The following is a 20,216-nucleotide window of genomic DNA, read 5'->3' on the forward strand; positions in this document are numbered from 1 at the left end:
AAGCTTGTTGCATCTGCACGGTACAAACAAATAGCAGATATCTCCTATATGAACTGATGGGCCCAGCTGTTACAGTGACATTTAATAGATCACTGACAAAACTTTCTCAGAAGGGTTTGTGGGTTCTTTTTTTTTTGGGTCCACTAAGCAAAGGAAAAGATGGGGGGACAAGGGTGTTACTCAATCACTTGAATTAATTGGGTTTTTAAGACACAGATGCAGCAACAAACTGCAGCTGTTGAGAGAAGCAGTAGGTTTTTCCAGCAGGTCTGATACAAGCAGAAAAGGCTCATCCAGAAATTCTTGCCAAGCTGTAAAGTGACATACTCAAATGGCAGCTCAGAGAACAGGCTGGTTAACTGGAAAGGCTGAATTGCCTTGAATTATACATAAAAGGGACAATGAGGCTAAAAACCCCTTCTCCTCATTATGTTCCTCTACCATTCTGTACCTCTTCTCCACTGTCATCTTGCAAAAAGAAGCACACTTAGTCCCTGGGCAGGGATGCTTTCTGCACTAGGGTTGTTGCCATTCTCGTTTAGACAGATTTTAGGGAATCACACGGTCTCTCTTGGTCCTGGAGTGAGTGAGTACGCTTCTCCCACTCCACAGAGATGCTGTCATCAGCTGCCCTCTAGATTTAGCTGCAGCTCTTGGTGGGAAGCAAATAGGAACAGCAAACCCTTTAGTCCCAGTCCACTGAAGAGCTTTCAAGATCAGAATTAGATTAAAAAGCAGCATAGGACAGGACATATCTATAAATCGTGCCACCTCCCCTCTTACGAGGAAGACTTCTACAGCATGAGGTAACTGCAACTTACAGGTGAGTGTTGCAGTAGGCAGGTAGCTGCAATCTCCTGCACTACCACCACTGAAACGATATTCTTGGCCCCAAAATTGTTTGCCAGCTAACCATGGTTGTTCAGAGAGCCGACACAACCTAACATCGCAGTTTTACAGCAGTTCCTAGGAGTGGGGAGATGAGGAAGCAGACAAATAATTAATTTTGCATATGTATGAAGTGGTATGTCAGTCTTGAGCTTCTTCCTGCTCCTCCCACACTTCCATAGTAGTACCTAAATACTGAACTGAGAGAAGGAGTTAAAAAAAATTTAGTAGATATGGCATTGATTAATTATTGCTGTGCATACTAAGGAATTAAGTTGATAAATAGTGCTTGATGTTTTGCTAACCACTTGCTTAACGATTTGCTAATCATTGTGCAAACTATCTGAAGCAGAAAGTCTTGCGATTCCTCACGAAAGACAGTTCCCGGTAAGGACTAGGGGGGTCGCTTCAAGAACCAGCTGAAACTGACCCTGCAGCTTGAATGAAAGCCAAGGGATAACTGAGTTTGCGCAAGAACAAAAGATTACTAGCGGTGACGAAGAGGAGTCACCTGCCTTCATCCCCACGACCCCCGATGACCACCACCAGGAGGCATTGCGCAAGCGCAGACGGCAGGAGTTTATTAAAATGATCCCTTGGGACTAATTTTAATACAAAGGTCATGCATATGTATAGGCGTATTGTGAAACTTTATGTATATGTAACACTTGGTTCTATAAATCTGAAGTGAGTTGCCACATCAGGTGTGCACAGTTTTGGTGGGACTACCCCCGCCCCATGCTGCGCAGCGCTGAATAAACGTACCTACTTTACAATCTTACAGATCGTGGAGTCCATTTTTCACATGTCAGAACTATCTTCAGAGGGTAAAAAAACACATCCCAGTTAAGTGCAGAGAAATGAAAATATATTAAACACGGCACTTGCACCAACATCTACAACTGTAACTTCAGAGGGAGATAACACTAACAGGAACGTTTTTTTCTGCGCCGTTTCTCTGGCCCAGGATCTAAACCTTGGTGCCAGCACTTCTGACACGGGGTGATACTGCCTCTCTGTTGAGGCCCAGCTACTTCAGAAGTGTCAAACACCTCCCATTTTAACATTCCTGAAAATATTACAAGAGCAACTCCAGCTGCGTTTTTCTTTCGCTGAACAGTCATTATTTTAACATGAGTTCCCAGGGAGGAAAAAAACCTGCCCTTGAATCGCTTCAGGAAAATAGTCTTTTTGCTAGAGAAAAACAAACAAAAAACAAAAAAAACCTCGAGCAGCAAACTAATTAATGGACATCAACTTCATCATGTGAGCTGTGCAGCAAATTTGCCTGCCAGTACCTTGTCTACTCTCCATCTTTCCACTGCATTATCAAGATACTCAGCCCAGAAAAGCAAGGCAAAAAGCCTGCGTGTCCTTCTGCGGGCACTGGGCTCTTTCTGAAAGCTTGCTCTTGGAGAACTATTTCCTGGAAAACGAACCTGCTTGGCCAGCGGGCTGCAGAAACAACTATCTGTGCTGGGGAGCGGACACTGGCCCAACCCCGGGGTCCCGGCCAGGGTGACCCTCGGATTCTTTTTATTTTTTTGCCCGCGGGCTTGGATTTTCCCCGGGAGGCCACCAAAGGCCGGGCCGGGGATGAGGGCCTGGAGCCCGACGCTGTACCCCAGCGGGCAGGGAAGCTCAACGTCCTGCCACCGCCGAGGCCCCCAGAGGGGTGAGAGCCAGGCAGCGAGGTCCGCCTCAACCTTAAACCGCCGCCACGGAGACCGTATCCCGCCCCTCGCCCGCAGCCGCCGCGCCTCAGCCGCAGTCCCGCCCCGTCCCGACAAGCCCCACCTCCTCTCCTTGCAGTCCCGCTTCCTATTGGTCGAGATGCCCGCCCGTCAGCGGCGGTTGCCATGCGAACGCCCTTGCCGCGGCGACGCCCGGAGGGTGGAGCGGGGCCGCCATGGGGGCGGGGCCGGGGCCGGGGCCGGGGCCGGGGGGGCAGCGGGACCCGCACCGGTACCGATGCACGGCGCAGACGAGGTGGCGGCGGGGGGGCCGCGGGTGAGCGCGGCGAGCACGCAGACCGACAGCATGGCTGGTGAGTGCCGCCCCGTTCCCTCCGTGAGGGGCCTGGCTGCAGGGGGGGGGCTGGGGCCTGTCCCGGCTGTGCGGGAGCCGCAGCCCCGCTGTGGTGGGGAGCGGGCGGTCACGGCTGGCGGGGCGGGAAGGGAGGTGTGGCGGGGGGGGTGCTGACCTGCCTTTCGGGGGTCTTTTCTCACCCACCGGGGGCCGCGAGGTGTTTAACGGAATGTCCGGAACCGTCCGGTGTGTCCTGTCCTCAGGGCTCTTGGCCGGTCTTCCCTCCCCCGGGCTTTTCGGAGAGCCCCCGCCTTCCCCCTCCTCACCTGCAGCTTCACAGGGTGCTCCTGCCCCTTACAGACGGGGCAATAAAGTACCCCCCCTCCCCCACCCGCCCCCGCCGCTTGCCTTCACTCTTATTTTATTTTTTATAACATACCCTCCTTGTATTTTGTATTTGCCCCCAGGCAAAATTATTTCTTTTTCCAGTTCTATACCATCTATATTTAATGTGTACAAAATGTAACGTGTGTAAAAATGCCTGCCTTGTGAGGGGTGTTCTTACTCACCCCTATAGCAGGGCCCACGTACGAATTTACAACTTTCTCACAACGCTGGGGATGCCCAATGAAGCGGATTTTGATAGATTTCCTGTATCCCCTCACCGCGATCCCAGGCGACTGGTGCGTACGTACGGCTCATCCATGGGCTGTACACATAGCTTTCAGACTATAAGGACCACGACAGCGTTGCCAGGTCTCCTTGATGGGTGAATGGGTCTTGTTTCTTCCTAGTTTTGTGAAAATCCTGCTTCCAAGCAAACAAAGAGGGTGAAGTCTGAAAATGGTTTCTAGTTTCCTTTTCCCAGAGAGTGATGTCACTGATTTCCTCCTCCTTGATGGTGTCAGAACAGTTTCATTCTTGTAAGATGACTTCTTACAAACCTTTCAGACTTTGAGCTAGGGTCTCTTTCCTTGCAACTGTGGCATAATCCTGTATCTCAGCCACGTCCAGATGGGCAGCGCCCTGCTCCTCTTTGCTTGCTTGTGCAGGAGCAGCAGGGTTTTCAACAGTGGCCTTCACAGCACGCATTCTCTGGGAGGATGCTTTGTGTCACTGGAACGAGATCCCTAACCCGGAAGAATTAAATTGTACCTTTGTTTGAAGCAGGGAAGCTGTGTAAAGTAGGGAAGCTGTGAAGACTTGATGCACCTGAAAAGAGCACTCCTTTCATACATGGTTTTGCTCTCAGTAGCAAAGAGCTCAACGTACCCAAAAAGCCCAATATGACCGAGCAATGTGCACTTGCAGCACACAAAGCCAACCGTATCCCAGGCTGCATCAAAAGAAGCAGGGCCAGCAGGTCGAAGGAGGTGATTCTCCCCCTCTACTCCACTCTTGTGAAACCCCACCTGGAATACTGTGTCCTGTTCTGGAGCCCCCAACATAAGAAGGACATGGACCTGTCAGAGCAAGTCCAAGGAGGGCCACAAAGATGATCAGAGGGCTGGAGTACCTCCCCTGTGAGGGGAGGCTGAGAGAGTTGGGGCTGTTCAGCCTGGAAAAGAGAAGGCTCCAGGGAGACCTTATTGCAGCCTTCCAGTACCGAAAGGGGGCCTACAAGAAAGCTGGGGAGGGACTTTTGACAAGAGCACGTAGTGATAGGACTAATGTAATGGCTTTAAACTGAAAGAGGGTAGATTTAGATTAGAGATAAGGAAGAAATTCTTTGCTGTGACAAGGGTTAAGGCACTGGAACAGGTTGCCAGAGAGCTGTTGGATGCCCCATCCCTGGAGGTGTTCAAGGCTAGGCTGGATGGGGCTTTGAGTGACCTCGTCTGGTGGAAGGTGTCCCTAGACATGGCAGGGAGATTGGAACTAGGTGATGTTTAAGGTCCCTTCCAACTCAAACCATTCTGTGGTTCATAATATTCTCCTGCTTCCCATTATAAATTCATGTCAATTCACAACGGGGTTGTGCACCAGTACATTCTGCAGTTTGTTTCCCGTGTGTTTGAGAGGTCACATTTAGGCCCAAGAAAAGAAACAGTAATTAAAACTTGTTTCTGGTGTATTCTGTTTAAAATATATTCTGTATTCTAAATTGTAATCCTTTTTAGAAAATATGACAGTATATGTGTGAGTTGGTATAAATTGCACTGTTTATTTTAGCTTGCCATTTGGAAACTGTACATGTATGTGCTACAACAGGGGTGAACAGGGGCTGTAATGAGAAAGAACTCAAATGCCCATTTAAGAAAACAAATTTTGCTTGTTTAGATGTGGCTTGTAGACTTACTTTTACAGATTTTATTTTTTTTTTTAGTGCAAGTGACAACAAAGTTTCACACGTGCTTCTTGCCATGTACATTTTTGGCACGCGTATCTGATGGTGCTAACCAGGTACCCCTCCCAGAGCTGGTGCGCAGTGAGACAGCGCAGCTGGGCAGCCTAAGGAGTAGTGGACAGTGTGGCAGCAGAAAGTGCTGCTGAGAGGTCTGTAGTTGCTTTCCAAAATCACACTTCGGTGTGGAAAAAAAAACAAACACACAAACTAAAATACAGTCTGAAAATGGTATTCCAATAATGGATTGCACATGTTTATCTGCTGTCCTAATTGTTTGGGTTCACAGACATGTCATTAAACTAACCTTCTCCCACACCACAGCAGTCTTTATATCTGATTATATCTCTTCCAAACTGCTAGGACTACTTAAAGAAATGTTTGGGGTTTTTTTCTGTTCTATTCTTGCTTCTGCCTTTTCCTCTGCAAAAACTTTAACGTTTGTGGGAAGGGATAAAAACAGAAATACTACTACTGTCAGACAGCACACGTGAGACCTCCAGAGGAATATGTGTTCATTACAGCTCTCTGTAAGCACCCCTGAAATCGGGACTGGAGCTTTTTCGAAAACTTAATTAACTTCTTGCCAAGTGTGAGGCAAGACAGCTTTACATCTGGAGTGGTGCAAGCATTAGTGAGCAATGCAGTACTTCCTCCCTTTTCATTTGTGAAACATTCAGTAATGCTGACTTCCGGGCCTCACCAGACAATGTCCGAGTTTTGTGCAGAAGTACAACACAAAGAGGGTGATCCAAGAAGGGATTCTTTGCTACCTCTTTGGTTTAGTCAGAAGTGACAGTCTGAGCAAGAGATTTACATTTTAATAAAGATCTAACCAAAATTTAAGTAGACTGTAAAAGTCCAGAAGCAAGTTTCTCCAGAACAGATGTAACTGGAAGGTTTCACAGTGGCTCATCCACTCTTGCTGTGGGTGTCGGCATAAGATGACGATGCGTGCCTAGATATTTTTGCTTTCTTCTGTGGTGAGCCTAAAGCTGAATCACAAACTATGTTTCAAATTCCTGTAAGCATCTGTGAATCATTCGAGCACATTAAGCTATGTGGGATCTGATCTGTGATTTCTGCTCTTCACTCCTGAGTAGAATTAACTCACTGAATTTCAGTGGAAATGTCACCGCTTTCTCTTGTTGCATTAATCTGATCTCTGCACCTAGATGCCAGCATTCTGAGTTGACAACCACTGCCCTGAAGAGGACAGTGTGGATTTAGCTGCTGTAATAGCAGAAGTAGTTGATGAAGCAGCTTCTATAGCAGCTGTGGTGTAGACGACTTGTAAAATACTGTTCAACAATGTGGGGTCTCTTTATAAATATTCTTTAATAAATATTTCCTTTTTTTCTTCTAATGACAGGTCAAATGCCAAGACTTTCTAAGGTCAATCTTTTTACTTTGTTCAGTCTCTGGATGGAGCTCTTTCCTTCAGCTGAGCAACAGAAAAAATCACAGGTAAAATGTCTATGCTTGCCGTTAACTGGCCTTTCTGAACACACGCTAATAGCTCCTGCAATGAATTTAACCTACCTGCTCCTTACATGACAGATGGTCCAAGAGGGAAAAAGCCAAAAAAGGCTGATAAACATTTTTCAAGTATTTCTTAGAAGTAGAAAAAAAAAATACTCTAGTAGGAGAAAAGTAGCAAAATGGTTAAATAGCATGCTATTTCTGAAAAACTTTGAAAGGCAAGGTATGCAAAGGTGAAGCAAACAGTAAAAAATTCTGGTGAGTATTTTGAAGAGCATAACAAAGAAATCATAGTGTATACTGTGCACTTCTTAATATATACTAATTATAGCTTTAAAATCAGTGTGGTTGATCATGTAGAGATATTCTTTAAGATGTGGATGTTCATGATTGTAAAAGAGTTCTGTTGTACAGTGGAGGTGCACAGAACTAGTTGAAATGTTTGCTGATCAAGAACTTGTAGACAACTACCTTAGTGACAATGAAAAGAAACCGTCCTTGAGAATGGATCTTCTAAATAGAATGATAGAATGGTTTGGGTTGGAAGGGACCTTTAAAGGTCATCTAGTCCAACTCCCCTGCAAGAAGCAGGGACATCTCCAGCCAGATAAGGTTGCTTAGAGCTCCATCCAACCTGGCCTTGAATGTTTCCAAGGTTGGGGCATCCACCATCTCTCTGGGCAACCTGTTCCAGTGTTCCACCACCCTCAGTGTAAACAATTTTTTTCCTAATATCTAATCTGAACCTACCTCCCTTTATTTTAAAACCACTACCTTTTGTTTTATTACAACAGGCCCTACTGAAGAGTTTTTCCCCATCTTTCCTGTAGACCCCTTGAGGTTCTGGAAGACCGCTATAAGGTCTCCCTGGAGCCTCCTCTTCTCCAGGCTGAACAGCCCCAACTCTCTCAGCCTGTCCTCACAGGAAAGGTGCTCCAGCCCTCTCATCATTTTCGTGGCCCTCCTTTGGACCCTCTCCAACTGGTCCATGTCCTTCTTATGTTGGGGGCTCCAGAACTGGACACAGTATTCCAGGTGGGGTCTCACGAGAGCAGAGTAGAGGGGCAAATCATCTCCTTCGACCTGCTGGCCATGCTTCTTTTGATGCAGCCCAGGATGCAGTTGGCTTTCTGGGCTGCAAGCGCACACTGTCAGCTCATGTTGATCTTCTCGTCCACCAGCACTCCCAAGCCCTTCTCCTCAGGGCTGCTCTCAATCCATTCTCTGCCCAGCCTGTATTTGTGCTTTAGATTGCCCCGACCCAGGTGCAGGACCTTGCATTTGGCCTTGGTGATCTTCATGAGGTTGGCACGGGCCCACCTCTCCAGCCTGTCAAGGGGCAGTTACACCTCAAAGTAGAGGGGCATTTTTCAGAGTGTCCTGGAACAAGATTTTTCCTTTTGTGATCTGAGTTTTTATTGTGCTCTTTAAAATGATTGCTGCTTTGTGCAGAGCATACCCATTTGCTAAGGTCTATAGCGCATGTATCAGCCAGGACAAGGAAAGATTGGAAAATTATTTGAGTGACAGTTAGGCCTATTTTTTTGCAGCTTGGTATATCCCAGACTAGATCTGAAAGAGGGATATATGAGCACCGTGCAGATTTCAAAAGCAGTTTCACATTTTGTAATTCAGTTAGGAATGGCACTTGGGTTACATGTAGGGCTCTAGTACAGCCTTATTTCTATAACCACAAAGAAACTGAATAATTTACAGATCTAAGGCAACAGTGTTCTGGTAGCAGCTGGATCACATAACGAGATCTGTTTCACCACCTTCATCAGACTCCATCCCTCACAATACATGGGAATCTAGATGTAAGAGCTCATGTCTGCCATGTACAGGCTTTTTCCATGGAAGATTCTTTAAAACCAGGATTCATTTATATAAATGAAGAGACAGAAATAAAGCCAGAGAAGCTATTGGCTCCCAGGATGATCAGGATTAAGACAGAAATTAAATTCATGAGCATTTCCAGATCCTGGGTGATTCAGAGGGGTTTTCGGCTATAATTGACAGAATTTTCTGTGCTGCTTCTGGGTTTTGTTATGAGCAAAGCAATGATCCCAAAAATCAGGAATTTGCAACAAGTCCCTGTTTGAAGTTTGACATGGGCATAGCACTCTGATATTAACAGGCGCATGTAGAAACCGCCAAAAAAATGCTGCTTTGGGAAAGTGTAACAGAGATTGTGTAATGGTTCATATCACAATTTGTACTGAAGAGCTATATGCTCTGACCCTAGCTGACTACTCTTAGCTGTAACATCTCTATGGACTTGATGTTGAAAAAAAGTAAAATAATAATAATAATAATAATAATGCATTTTTCTGTAGGTAAAGAAGAGTGGTCTAGTTGTGGTGAAAAATATGAAGATTATCGGTCTTCATTGTTCCAGTACAGACTTGCATGCTGGCCAGATTGCACTCATAAAACACGGATCAAGACTTGAAAACTGTGATCTTTATTTTTCCAGAAAACCCTGTTCAACTTGTTTAAAAATGATTGTAAATGGTAAGCAATGGCTGTAGTAGAGTAGGAGTAAGTGTTATGCTTATTATTGGTGGTATCAGAAAGCCTGTTTTCTCTTTGGACTGTCCCAGTTGTGGATGCCAATCCCTAACTTACGTAGCCTGCACTGATATTTTCCACAAGGCTGAAAACAGTATTGGAAGTGCATTTCCTGGAGCTGATGATCAAGAAACTAGGATTTGCTACTGAGACTCTATTTCTTTGTGCAACTATTATTATTGGTGGTGCTTGTCTCTTGGCTGGGACACACTGCTGAGATTCTGGCATACCTGTTGCAGTTTGCCAGAGCAGCCCTAAGCCTGCTGACTAGACCTAAACAGCTACATTTTTCCTTGCCCTCCCATTGCTTGTCAGTGGCACCAGAGGAAGGGTGTTTTTTATGCAGAAATTAGAGGGAGTACTTGAGGGTTCCTCTTCCCAAGCGAGATGAAGACACGTCAGATAATTCACTTCCTGAAATGGGATCTGACGGTACAGCCCTTCTGCAAATATTGGTTTTTAATCTCATCAGCAATTTTATTAGTGCTTAATTTTTGTGTGGTGTTAATGTACCTGTTGTAGATAAGATGCAAAATTAGGTTGCCACAAAGATCCTAGAACTTAGGAAATTCCAATTTTTGTCTTTAGTCTGATTATCAAGTCTGATAAGCTCTTGATACTCATATATGCTAGCATTTTTGTTTTCCAGACACCACTGAAACAGCACTCACAGCTTTAAAGGAGTAAAAGCAGGGTTAGGCAATAGTGTGTTAAAAATGAGGTTTATGTTCCACTGTGCTTGCATGGTTCCTTTTGCTGCATTATCTTCTCTTCCAGCTGGGGTGAACAGGATTTCTTACTGGCCTGCAGATCCTGAAATCAGCTTGCAGAATGAGGCGTCCAATCCCGTGACTACTGATGATGCGAAGCTAGATGCCAAAGCAGTAGAAAGACTGAAGTCAAATAGTCGTGCTCGTGTGTGTGTGTTGCTTCAGCCCTTGGTGTGCTATATGGTGCAATTTGTTGAAGAAACTTCCACCCAGTTTGATTTTATTCAAAAAATAGCAAAATCTCAGCCTAACTCAAATACTGACTTTTATACTGCGTGTAGACAAGAGAGAATAAAAGAATATGAAAGTTTATTCCTAATCTCAAATGAGGAAATGCACAAGCAAATATTGATGACAATAGGACTGGAGAACCTCTGTGAAAATCCATACTTCAGCAACTTGCGGCAAAATATGAAAGATCTTGTCTTGGTCTTGGCAACAGTGGCTGCCAGTGTCCCTGTCTTTGGATGCTTTGGATTTTACAACAGTGAATCACGGCAAACAAATGAAACAGACCATCAGGGTTTGCCCCAAGAAATTGCAAGGCACTGTATGATACAAGCCAGACTACTTGCATACCGGACAGGTGAGTTGTTACAATAGCGGAGGGAGAATGGGTCTCACAAGTAGAGCAAGTTCTGATTTCAGTCTTCCTTCTTCCAAATACTTCCTTGAGCAGGCTGCTGAATTCTGTTCTTACATCTGTGAAAAAGGAGCAGCAGTGGTATTAATAACTCCCCAGGGGTACATAGTGTTGTGTGTGAATGGACTGAGCTTTCCAAGAGAAAATCAGGGCAGGTATTTCACATACAGTGCTAGCAAAGCCTGCCCTGACAACATGTCCAACACCTATGTGAAAGTAGAATACAGTGACATTTAAATTCTTCAAGCTGCTCTGAGTCTCTTTTTTTATGGAGGTTTCACAAGATGTTTCTGTTATCAAATAAGTGCCAATATTTTAAGCGTATTATGTACACTTCTGCAGAAAAGGGCAGTGAAATAATATCCTTCCAGTAGGGCATTAAGTACAGTTATATTAAGTTTCCTAGTTCTAATTTTACTTGTGAAAGTGATTATGTATCTGATGGGAGTTTTCTTGGCAAAGATGCTGGAGTTTTGATGTACAGGCTTTCAGGGTGGAAGGGTAGTTACTGACTACCTTTTGATACAGATGACTTCTGTTAGCTACTTGATTCTGTCTGGGTAGCAATGCAGTAAACCGGTAAGTTCTTCCAGAGAACAGAATATGAAGACTTAAAACTTGGTGGTACTCCTTAGTGATGTTTTTTTTAATCTAGATAGGGTAGTTGCTTTTTTAAAACCCTCATAAACAAATAAACAGTACATATTTAAAGCTTTAAAATAAAACTAATCCCACAACACACACACAAAAAAATAACCTGTCAAGTCAGGTGCTTTGACTTATTCAGACTTTGTTATTTGTAAAGGTGAATTTTCATATTTTAGAATCTTTACCTTTTTTTGGTTGGTTGGTTGGTTTTGGTTTTGGTTTTTTTTTTCAGGTACCCTCCACAAATTTGGTCACCAAAAGTTGCAAAGGAGATTGGGTTTTTAGAAGTAATTCAGAAGTTTAATGGAACCAGTTGTGAGATTTTTGTTACAACTACTGTTGTACAGAGCAAGAGTACTCATTCTTGGGGCAGCAATATTCAGTTTTATCTGTGCTCTTCAGCCTGTTTTTTGAGCAAACTCTTATTCCATTTTAGTCCTATAATGAAATTAAAATAAATAACAGCATAGACACACATATTTAGAATCTTTACATTATTATATAGGTGGATATAGAAGGGGAGCAAAATCATAGAATGTTTTCTATGCTGGCTTAATGTACATCAGTGACTAACAAAAATGCAGAATATCAATAAAGTTAGCCCTCATAAAATATATCTTTGGCAGTAAAGACGCTCTTTGAGTGCTCATATATGGTAGTGATACTAAGGATGATGGAAATAGTTAATTGAAACAGCATCTTCTACAATATTAATCACTGGACGCGTGAAACATTTTTTTCTCCTTTATATGCCCTATTTTAACTGGTCAAGACTCTTATCAATAGCTACTGGGGAAGATTTCCAAATTCTATAAAAATGTTCCAAGTGACATAATGAAAGTTCTATTCCAGTTTTCCTGTGATGGTGATAGGAAACATCCCCCAAAATCTGATTGTTAATATTTTGTCTCTGAATTAGGTAATAAATTTAATAAATTAGATAATGTAATAAAATACAACTAGTTTTGATAGGAATTCAGACCACTGAACCATAACTCAAGGAATGGCAGAAATTAAGTAATTAAATTAATTAGTAAGCAACAAGAAGGTTTTTATCAGTTTGCCATCTCACATCAGCAAATTTGTCCACATACATTCTTGGCATTTTCTTACCTGATACAGGTATTGGTTGCTTCTTAGCAGTTGTGAACAAATGTATGTAGCAAAGCCTTAGAATGACTGGCCTTGCAGTTAAAGCACACCTAGCTTTTGCTGTAGACTCATATGACTTCAAAGCTCTTAATCTTTCTGCATTTCTTTGCTTCTTTCAACGAAGCAACAATGAATGTTGTATTTTACTCTAGGATGTCATAAATTGATGTGCACGTAACTCAGAAGTGCTTTATTTGTTATTTACTGCTTAAATGTTATGTATTTTAGAGGATCATAAAACAGGAGTTGGAGCTATTATTTGGGCAGAAGAAAAATCAGTAAGTACTGAAAAAGTTTATTTCTATTGCATTCACAATCCGTACACTTATATCTGCTTTGAGCTTGTTATTTTGCTTTAAGTTTATACACGTGCGTTTTTCATACACACGCACAGTGCTATAGAGAGCTTGCACTTCTCATTCTTTAGTAACAAAGTAATGACTGGTTCAAAGTTACGCTGCTGAAAAGAAGAGGAAGAATAAATGAGTTCAGTAACTTCCACAGTGTCTCTGCCTAGCTTTTCAACGTGCTTGCTTCCCTAGTCACTGTCAGTTATTCCAGGTGTCCTGGCCACAAAGTTTTGCCACAGCTGCTGATCAGGCAGCGTGTGCCTACTCTGCATGGTCCCTCTTTGCAGCTCTTTTTTGGAGAGGTCTCAGCGCAATCATAGCCTGACAATCTCTTGAGGATTTTTGTTGCAGTTGAAACACTGTACTGGCTTTAGCACATTCCTTTTTGGATCAAAGTGATATTTTTTTCTACAAATTTTGTTACTGTAATTTTTCCCATCCAAACATAAAGTTTTGATTTCTTTATGTCTCTGATTATGCATGTTCCAGAAAGCCTCATTCTTCATGCAGCTGCAAGACACCCTTCATTTGTTTTTAGCACTTCAGTCATCAGCCGCTTATTGCTGTTTGTTTCTTTGTCTGGTTTCAGTCGCCCACTGGTCACTGGGTCTGTTGAGAGACAGGTGAAACACAGTCTCTGGTACATCAGGGACTAACTCCAGCTGTCTTCAATTTTGTACACTGCAGAAAGGCTTAAGGAATAAATCCTTGAGACTTTTTTGTTCCCGCTCTCAGTATTACTTGCTAGAAGGAAACCTCTAAAGCCTGGTGCAGCGTGTGATCTGCAGTGTTACAGTTTGCCCATGCGGCTCCTGTGGAGCTCCATACAGACAGGGAGCCGTTAGTAAGAGCTGAGTTCTCTTTTAACTGCTGTAATTTGGCATGAACTGATAATGTGAAAGTATACATTGCACAACACTTTGACTTAGTACTCCGTTTAAATGTCTCCAAATGTGATGCTTTGTTTGCTGTTGCAGAGAAGCTGTGATGGAACAGGAGCAATGTATTTTGTAGGTTGTGGTTACAATGCCTTTCCTGTTGGATCTGAATATGCTGATTTTCCACACATGGATGATAAACAAAAGGATCGGGAAATCAGAAAGTTCAAATACATTATACATGCAGAGCAGAACGCCTTGACGTTCAGGTAATGGGTTTATTTTTAGCACAGAAAATAATGAGATGGTTCGGAAACATTTTCATGACAAATGTGTGATATCACTGTGATGAGGTTTGGATTGCAATCACGGTCTTGTTTATGCTTATGATGCAGAACTTGGATGTGCATGGACACAGTCAGCTCCTGAGGTTTCTTCAGACTTCTTAAATGAATTCAGTTTTTAAAGGATATTCACTCCAATGCATGGCAGCTATCTTTCAGATACAACCCACTGCCTCTGCTTCCTGCTAGAACCATGCCATAACCTGAAATATGGAAGTGTGGCGATTGTTGAGGCTTCCAACAATAACTGTGGAGAGGTGGGATGGGTGTTTTTTTCACAGATAGTAAAACCAAGCCAGATACAGTCATGTACTTGTGCACTTAATTAGGAATAAGTTCCTTCTGAGAGCAGATAACACAACACTTTGCTTGCTTTTGTGAGGCATCAAGTTTGCCACCATTCAAAACTATCAAGATATAAACTCTGAAATTCTGTTTTCTGACTGCTTATAGGTGTCGAGAAATAAAGCCAGATGAGAGAAGCATGATATTTGTGACAAAATGTCCATGTGATGAATGTGTCCCTTTAATCAAAGGCGCTGGTATCAAGCAGATCTATGCAGGAGATGTTGATGCTGGAAAAAAGAAAGTGGATATATCCTATATGAAGTTTGGTGAACTTGAGGGTGTAAGCAAATTTACAGTAAGTGACTAAATGTACTATATTCTAAAAATTCTAGGCAGCACTAGGGGAGGGTGGAGTGAGCAGTCACCTGCAGCCAGCATAGAGGAGGGTTTTCTTGTGCTTTTTAGTCAAGTGAGTGGAACTGAGGGGCAGCTCCATCATGACACTGGGGAGAAGTGCTGTGCCATATGCCAGATTGTGGGGCCACCTGTGTCTGTTTTCTGTAACTGGCTTGCAGATTTCCCTCTAACTCGTTGCTCTTGTTTGAGGTGGTCTCTTCACACTCTGAAGTTCTCTCCAAGCCCCCTTGTCACAGCATGGCAGCTGATGTGGGAGATCACTGTGTGATTTTGTAGGCCCTTCCAGCACCTCCTGAAAGAGGTGTGATGGGTTTTGAAGGTGGCCAAGTGTACCTGCACTCAGAGTGCTCACCATGACAAACAGCCAGGCTGGTTTCCCCTTCTCAAGGGAGTAAATGGCCATACATCCCTAAATAGCCTTTTATTCTCAAAGCAAGTGTGTTTTGGAGGGTGAGCCCTCCATTTCCCACCTCATCCCTCGTCATGCCTTACAGTGAAGGACTGTAGGGTACTTTTTCTTTCACCCTTTGCTCATTCTTCCTGAATAAGTAAATGTTTTCTTCTTTTACCAGTGGCAACTGAATCCATTGCGCACTAATTCCCTTGAATTCCATGATCCCACAGCCAGGGAAAGTAAGTATTTTTTCATTAATTCATTTTATGACTGAAGTCAATAAGTGATAACCTGTTTTAAACAAACCTGAATCCCTCTGAGATTGATTAATCTTAATTAATCTTGATTTCAATTAGTTAAATTTTGCTCTGAAAACTTCTCTGAGCTTTTTGAATAGGTGAACAAATGATGTCGAAAACAAGCTTGTTTTAATAAATGCTTGGCATTGGCGCACACGTTACAAAATCTAGTAATGCTGTTGTCAAGGTCAACAACATGCTGTTTTGCACATAGATAATTTCAGACTACTTTATCATGTTTTAACTGTTGTTCTATTAAGACTCTTTATATTGTGTTCTATAAAGAGTGCCTTTATTTTTAAAGATAAATTGGACTCCTCCAAGTCATTTAAGTATGTTCTGCAGAACATTTCAGTGCTTCTTTTATGAAGTAGAATCTATGCCAATGCTTGTCAATCAACATTTATTTTTGTATGTATATATACACATATGTAATATAAAGGCCATCAAATCCTTGTCAGCCTGCACCCTTGTAGTAAGGGAGCTGTCATCTTCTGAAAACAGAGTTTAGATGAGACTTATGTTGAAACCTTTTTGTGTTACAAAAGCGACCTACCATTGGCATCTACTGTCAGCTACCAGTTCTTAAAATATTTCTCATCCAGAGGGGAAGATAATGTGCAAAAAGAAGCTAAATAGTTTTTTGTGCCTCAGGCATGAAGATATGGAGCGTAAAGATAGGGAGCTGGCAGTTACTCAAAGCATTGAGCACCATGCTAGAAGCATAAAAAGACTGAAGGTGGTTTTTGTAGCACATGAATAGTCATGTACCACAAGCTAATTCCTAACATGTAGTGAGCTAGATTAGTGGAGAAGTCTCTTTGTTAGCTAGTTCCTTACGAATTGGGAGGAAAGGGGGGAGAGAAGGGCTCAGAGTAGTGTTTATGGAATTAGTAATCACTGCAAAATGTTAGGGATTGTTTGTCACTCTCTGCTAATGGTTTTTAGACCCAGCTGGAGAAAGATTCATCCTGGGGTACTTTGTTTGACAACCTTTAACAGGGCTCATTTTTCTAACAGTGTTTTCTTCAAGATGATATGCTTACATTTTCAACACAGAACTGTTTTAAGTTTCTTAATTGCATGCTCCTCTGTATGGGGAAGAAGTTAAGCTCCCCAGCCCCCCATCCACTGTTATTCCAGTGTGCCTGTATGTGTTGAGTACTTAGAAAATGCTTACTATTGTATTATGTTTCACACTTTATTTTTTCCTTTAGATGGGGTCCAGAAAACAAAATCACTAGATGACCAGCAGCACCAAAACAAGAAACTATGTCTTGGTCACTACTGAATAATTAAACACTTCTGCAGTTTTGCTCTGTACTTTTTATAATGCAGCCTGTTTGCACTTTCAAATAAGGAAGAGTTTTATTTATTGTTTGAAAAGTGATTTTTAGAATAAGTTTATTTATGATGTCTTAAATGTTTTACAGAATTACCTGAAGGTCTTTTTCATTTAGAAGTTCCTGGGGAAAAATGCTGCTTGTATTTTCTGTGAAAGTAACTGGGTGGCTAATCATTGTTAACACATTAAAAAAAAAATCTGAAAGTTTATTGCTGGTAGATCAGAGTAATAATAAAATGGTACCTTTTTTTGCTTGGTGTATAGATTGAGGGAATGGATTTCTAAGTTCTGGACTAGCAGAATGCAGAAATAAGCCCTAGTTCTTCAAGTGCAATCATCAGGGGAATCTTCTAGAAAATGTTAGATAAATAATCACTAGCAATTATTCCTGTTCCTGAAAGTGGCTTTTGCTTCTTAGTCTGCTGGTATAAAGGAGACAAAGCCATTGGGATGACAATCATTGCTAGGTAAGTGATTTGGAGATCAAGTTTGTCTCTCATACATAACCTCTTCCAACTACCATAGCAGCAGAGCCATTTCATTCTGTGATACTTGCATTGCTGCTCTGTGTGCCTCCTCAAGTGCATCCCATCTGAATTAACGTAGACAAAGATTAGATTTGCTTTTCCTCTGCTTCTGGATACAGGCCTAAAAGAATTTGCCTGTATGTATCTCACTGGCCCCTACGTACTGCGTGAAGATTGCTGGTGTTCAGGTTTTGTTCATCTTCACTAACAGGCTTCTAGGACTCCAGAAGCCAATAAAGGGCCAGATGTCCTACTGTTTCTTCTATAGGATGATCTGTACCAGTGGAATAGCCCAAATCTTTTCAGGTGCCAATCTCTTGGATGACTGGATGTGGAGCAAGGGTGACATTAAAACAGCCAGTGAAACTACAATTTAATGTTGCTGCTAGTGTTGAGGGGGTGCTGGGTAAGTAACGAGCCACCAGGACAGAGCGTTGTAGCCAGCATCTTTTGAGACGTCACTGTCCTTGCTCCCATCTCTTTGCTACTTTGAATATGACCTCTAGCTGTTTGTTTTAGCAGATGTTCCAAGACTTTCTGTTCACTCCTCTACTGAGCTTTCAAGTGCAAACATCTTAAACCGTTTTCTGCTGCTGCTAGTAGGATATATAAGTGGCCTTTTCCCACTTCTTTTGCATCTTGTCTTTGCTGCCCTCCCTAAAGTCCTGGAAGGGGAATCATGTCTTAAGATGCTGACGTAGGTTCTGTTTGTTTCTTCTAGACTTTGGAAGAGGTTGTAACTAGATAGCAAAGCTGGGATTGGAGAATGTGCAATGCATCCTTAACGTGGCATTAATTATACAGAGTCTGTTCTCACCCAGTTTGGCTACTGGCCCTGTAACTTACAGTACAGACTCCCCATGGCTCATAGTATAACTTCATTCTTGAGTGCCTGGACTTTAGAACTGGGGAATGCTTTTATCCTCTTACCCACTGGAGCTGGAGAAGCTACTGTTTTTCTGAGCCTAGTTAGACTGAAGGCAGCTCTAGGGCTGCGGGTTGAGTGTGGTGCATGCAGTGTTAGCAGCAGAAATCTCATCAGGCAATGGACTGACCTCGTGCACCACTGCTGTCTTGCTGAGGGTGCATACAGCTTCATTTCCCAGTGCATGAAGGAGAAAAAGCTGACACTATTAACTAAGGGAAGGATGGTGAAATCCATTTTGGCATCAGACCTCAAAAGAGTGCTTCTTCCAGTAGCTCGTGAGGAAGTAGCTGAACTGCCACTTCAGCAGGTTTTGTAATCCAGTGTGGAGGAAATCCAGTCCTGAATTTAGAGCCAGCAGATCCAGCTGCAAGAGCTCTGTGCCTCACCTGCCAGATTCAGAGTCCAGGGGCTGCGGATTAAGTTATTGGTCTGGATGCTCTGCAAACCTCAGAAAGACAGGGTTTTTTTTCTCTCATAAAGGATTATACAGTTTCATTGTTTGTAATTTCCATATGAAGCTTAGTCAAATGTTGATGTTTCAAAAGCCAGATTATAATCTGGTTTTAAATCATAAATATTTTACTTTGGCATATATCCCACACACACACACTTCTTGTAAGCATCTTGTGTTAGAATAATTGCTCTTGGCTTTTTCTACAGATCAGAACACCACTGTCCAGATTAGAGTAAAAAGCCCACCCCACCCACTGAAACCTTGTTTCTGTAAACCATTGGCAACACTCTTCTACTTGAGGCAGAAGCAGGGGAAAAACCGGGCAGGTTTAAGGGCTCTTCAAGTTTTATACCGATCAGTCAGCTGGTATCAAAATCGGTGAAGAAGCCTGTGTCTTTATAGGAACAGCTGAAATTGAAAAGTCTCTGAAACATCTTAGGTAACCTGGGTACGTGGAGAGGTAAATCAAGGTACAAGTCAAATAGCACACACATTAAATAACTACACTGCTGTGAATGCTGCTGGTAACCTGTACTTTATGAGGACCTAAGATTTTACCTTTACTTTTTATTGGTTTTTAAAAAGAGAATTTTTGTACAAAACTTTTCATGAAACTTGGAATTGCTTGTAGGGCTGAAGGCTTGCGAGTCTGGCTTTATTTCTGTCTTGCCATGTTTCTACAGATTCCTCCAGAGGCTCACAAATTTCTGTAGACTCTGATTGTCAGTATAACTCTACTTCTTTAATTCTTAACTAAGATTACAAAGTAGGGTCTTTACCCTGGCCAATAGGAACAGAATGTGAATGGGGTTTTTCTCTAAACCGATGGAGTCTGTAGGTGCTGCTGTGCGTGTCATCTGCTTACCAGGGAGAGCCACGGAAGACTGGACATCTCCTGAAGTGCTTGTTTTGCAAATGAACTCTAGGATGTTTGTTTCTTACATAAAAAGAACAATGTATTTAAAATTAAGAAATGTAAAAGTTATATATTTTATATATTGTGTGAATTTTCCATATGCATTTTGGGTCTCTTCCGTTCATTTCAGACCAGTCATTTTAATTGCAGGTTATCAACTATCAGTGATAATTTGGCCTCTTGACTGAGAATTACAGAAATTCTCTGTTAATTATCTGCCTTACAGCAAAACATGTTTTCTGCTAATAAATTAATCCAACAGTAAGTACTGAAGTGTATATTTAACTGCCTTGGGTTATTAGAAACAGTACGGAGTGCTTTGAAATGCTCATACCCTTTACCGGCCCAGTGCTGTCCTTGCTCCTGTAGCCCTGGCTGTTTGCTGAGCTGTATCACCTGCCTGTGCTCTGCCTGAAAAATATGTCACAGCATGAGACTGTGCCTCCTGCCAGCGCAGGGGAAGGGCTGGGATTGCCCAGCTTGGCCCTGCAAGCATTGATGAGCATTAATTCTCTTCCTCAGGAGAGTAAGAACTGCCTCAGGGAGCATC

At 42.6% G+C, this 20,216-nt stretch overlaps 1 protein-coding gene across 5 annotated transcripts; it reads left to right on the forward strand.

Annotated features, from left to right (window-relative positions):
* The first annotated feature begins 2,829 nt into the window (after window positions 1-2,829).
* CDADC1 (cytidine and dCMP deaminase domain containing 1) lies at window positions 2,830-19,931 on the forward strand. Of its 5 annotated transcripts, XM_086771880.1 has the most exons (10): window positions 2,872-2,935; window positions 5,243-5,412; window positions 6,633-6,727; window positions 9,079-9,256; window positions 10,091-10,669; window positions 12,755-12,804; window positions 13,854-14,023; window positions 14,552-14,741; window positions 15,376-15,436; window positions 16,714-19,931. In XM_086771880.1, the coding sequence occupies exons 3-10, from the start codon at window positions 6,638-6,640 to the stop codon at window positions 16,785-16,787; spliced, it is 1,392 nt and encodes a 463-aa protein (XP_086628006.1). In that variant the 5' UTR covers window positions 2,872-2,935; window positions 5,243-5,412; window positions 6,633-6,637; the 3' UTR covers window positions 16,788-19,931. The 5 variants fall into 5 exon arrangements, with proteins under 5 accessions (XP_086628004.1, XP_086628005.1, XP_086628008.1 ...); XM_086771878.1 differs by lacking the exon at window positions 5,243-5,412 and having other exon boundaries at window positions 2,830-2,935; XM_086771879.1 differs by lacking the exon at window positions 5,243-5,412 and having other exon boundaries at window positions 2,830-2,935; window positions 9,085-9,256.
* Window positions 19,932-20,216: the final 285 nt, after the last annotated feature.

Source organism: Chlamydotis macqueenii, chromosome 1 (genome assembly GCF_036417535.1).
Source record: "Chlamydotis macqueenii isolate bChlMac1 chromosome 1, bChlMac1.mat, whole genome shotgun sequence".
In the NCBI taxonomy this organism is placed as follows: Eukaryota; Metazoa; Chordata; class Aves; order Otidiformes; family Otididae; genus Chlamydotis; species Chlamydotis macqueenii.

Bases quoted from the DNA above. Each gene is read 5' to 3' on its own strand.
- CDADC1 (XM_086771878.1), top strand. From the start codon at position 2,860: ATGCACGGCGCAGACGAGGTGGCGGCGGGGGGGCCGCGGGTGAGCGCG. The intron at 9,257-10,090 runs GTAAGCAATGGC...CTTCTCTTCCAG, and splicing joins TTTAAAAATGATTGTAAATG to CTGGGGTGAACAGGATTTCT. The intron at 12,805-13,853 runs GTAAGTACTGAA...TTGCTGTTGCAG, and splicing joins TTTGGGCAGAAGAAAAATCA to AGAAGCTGTGATGGAACAGG.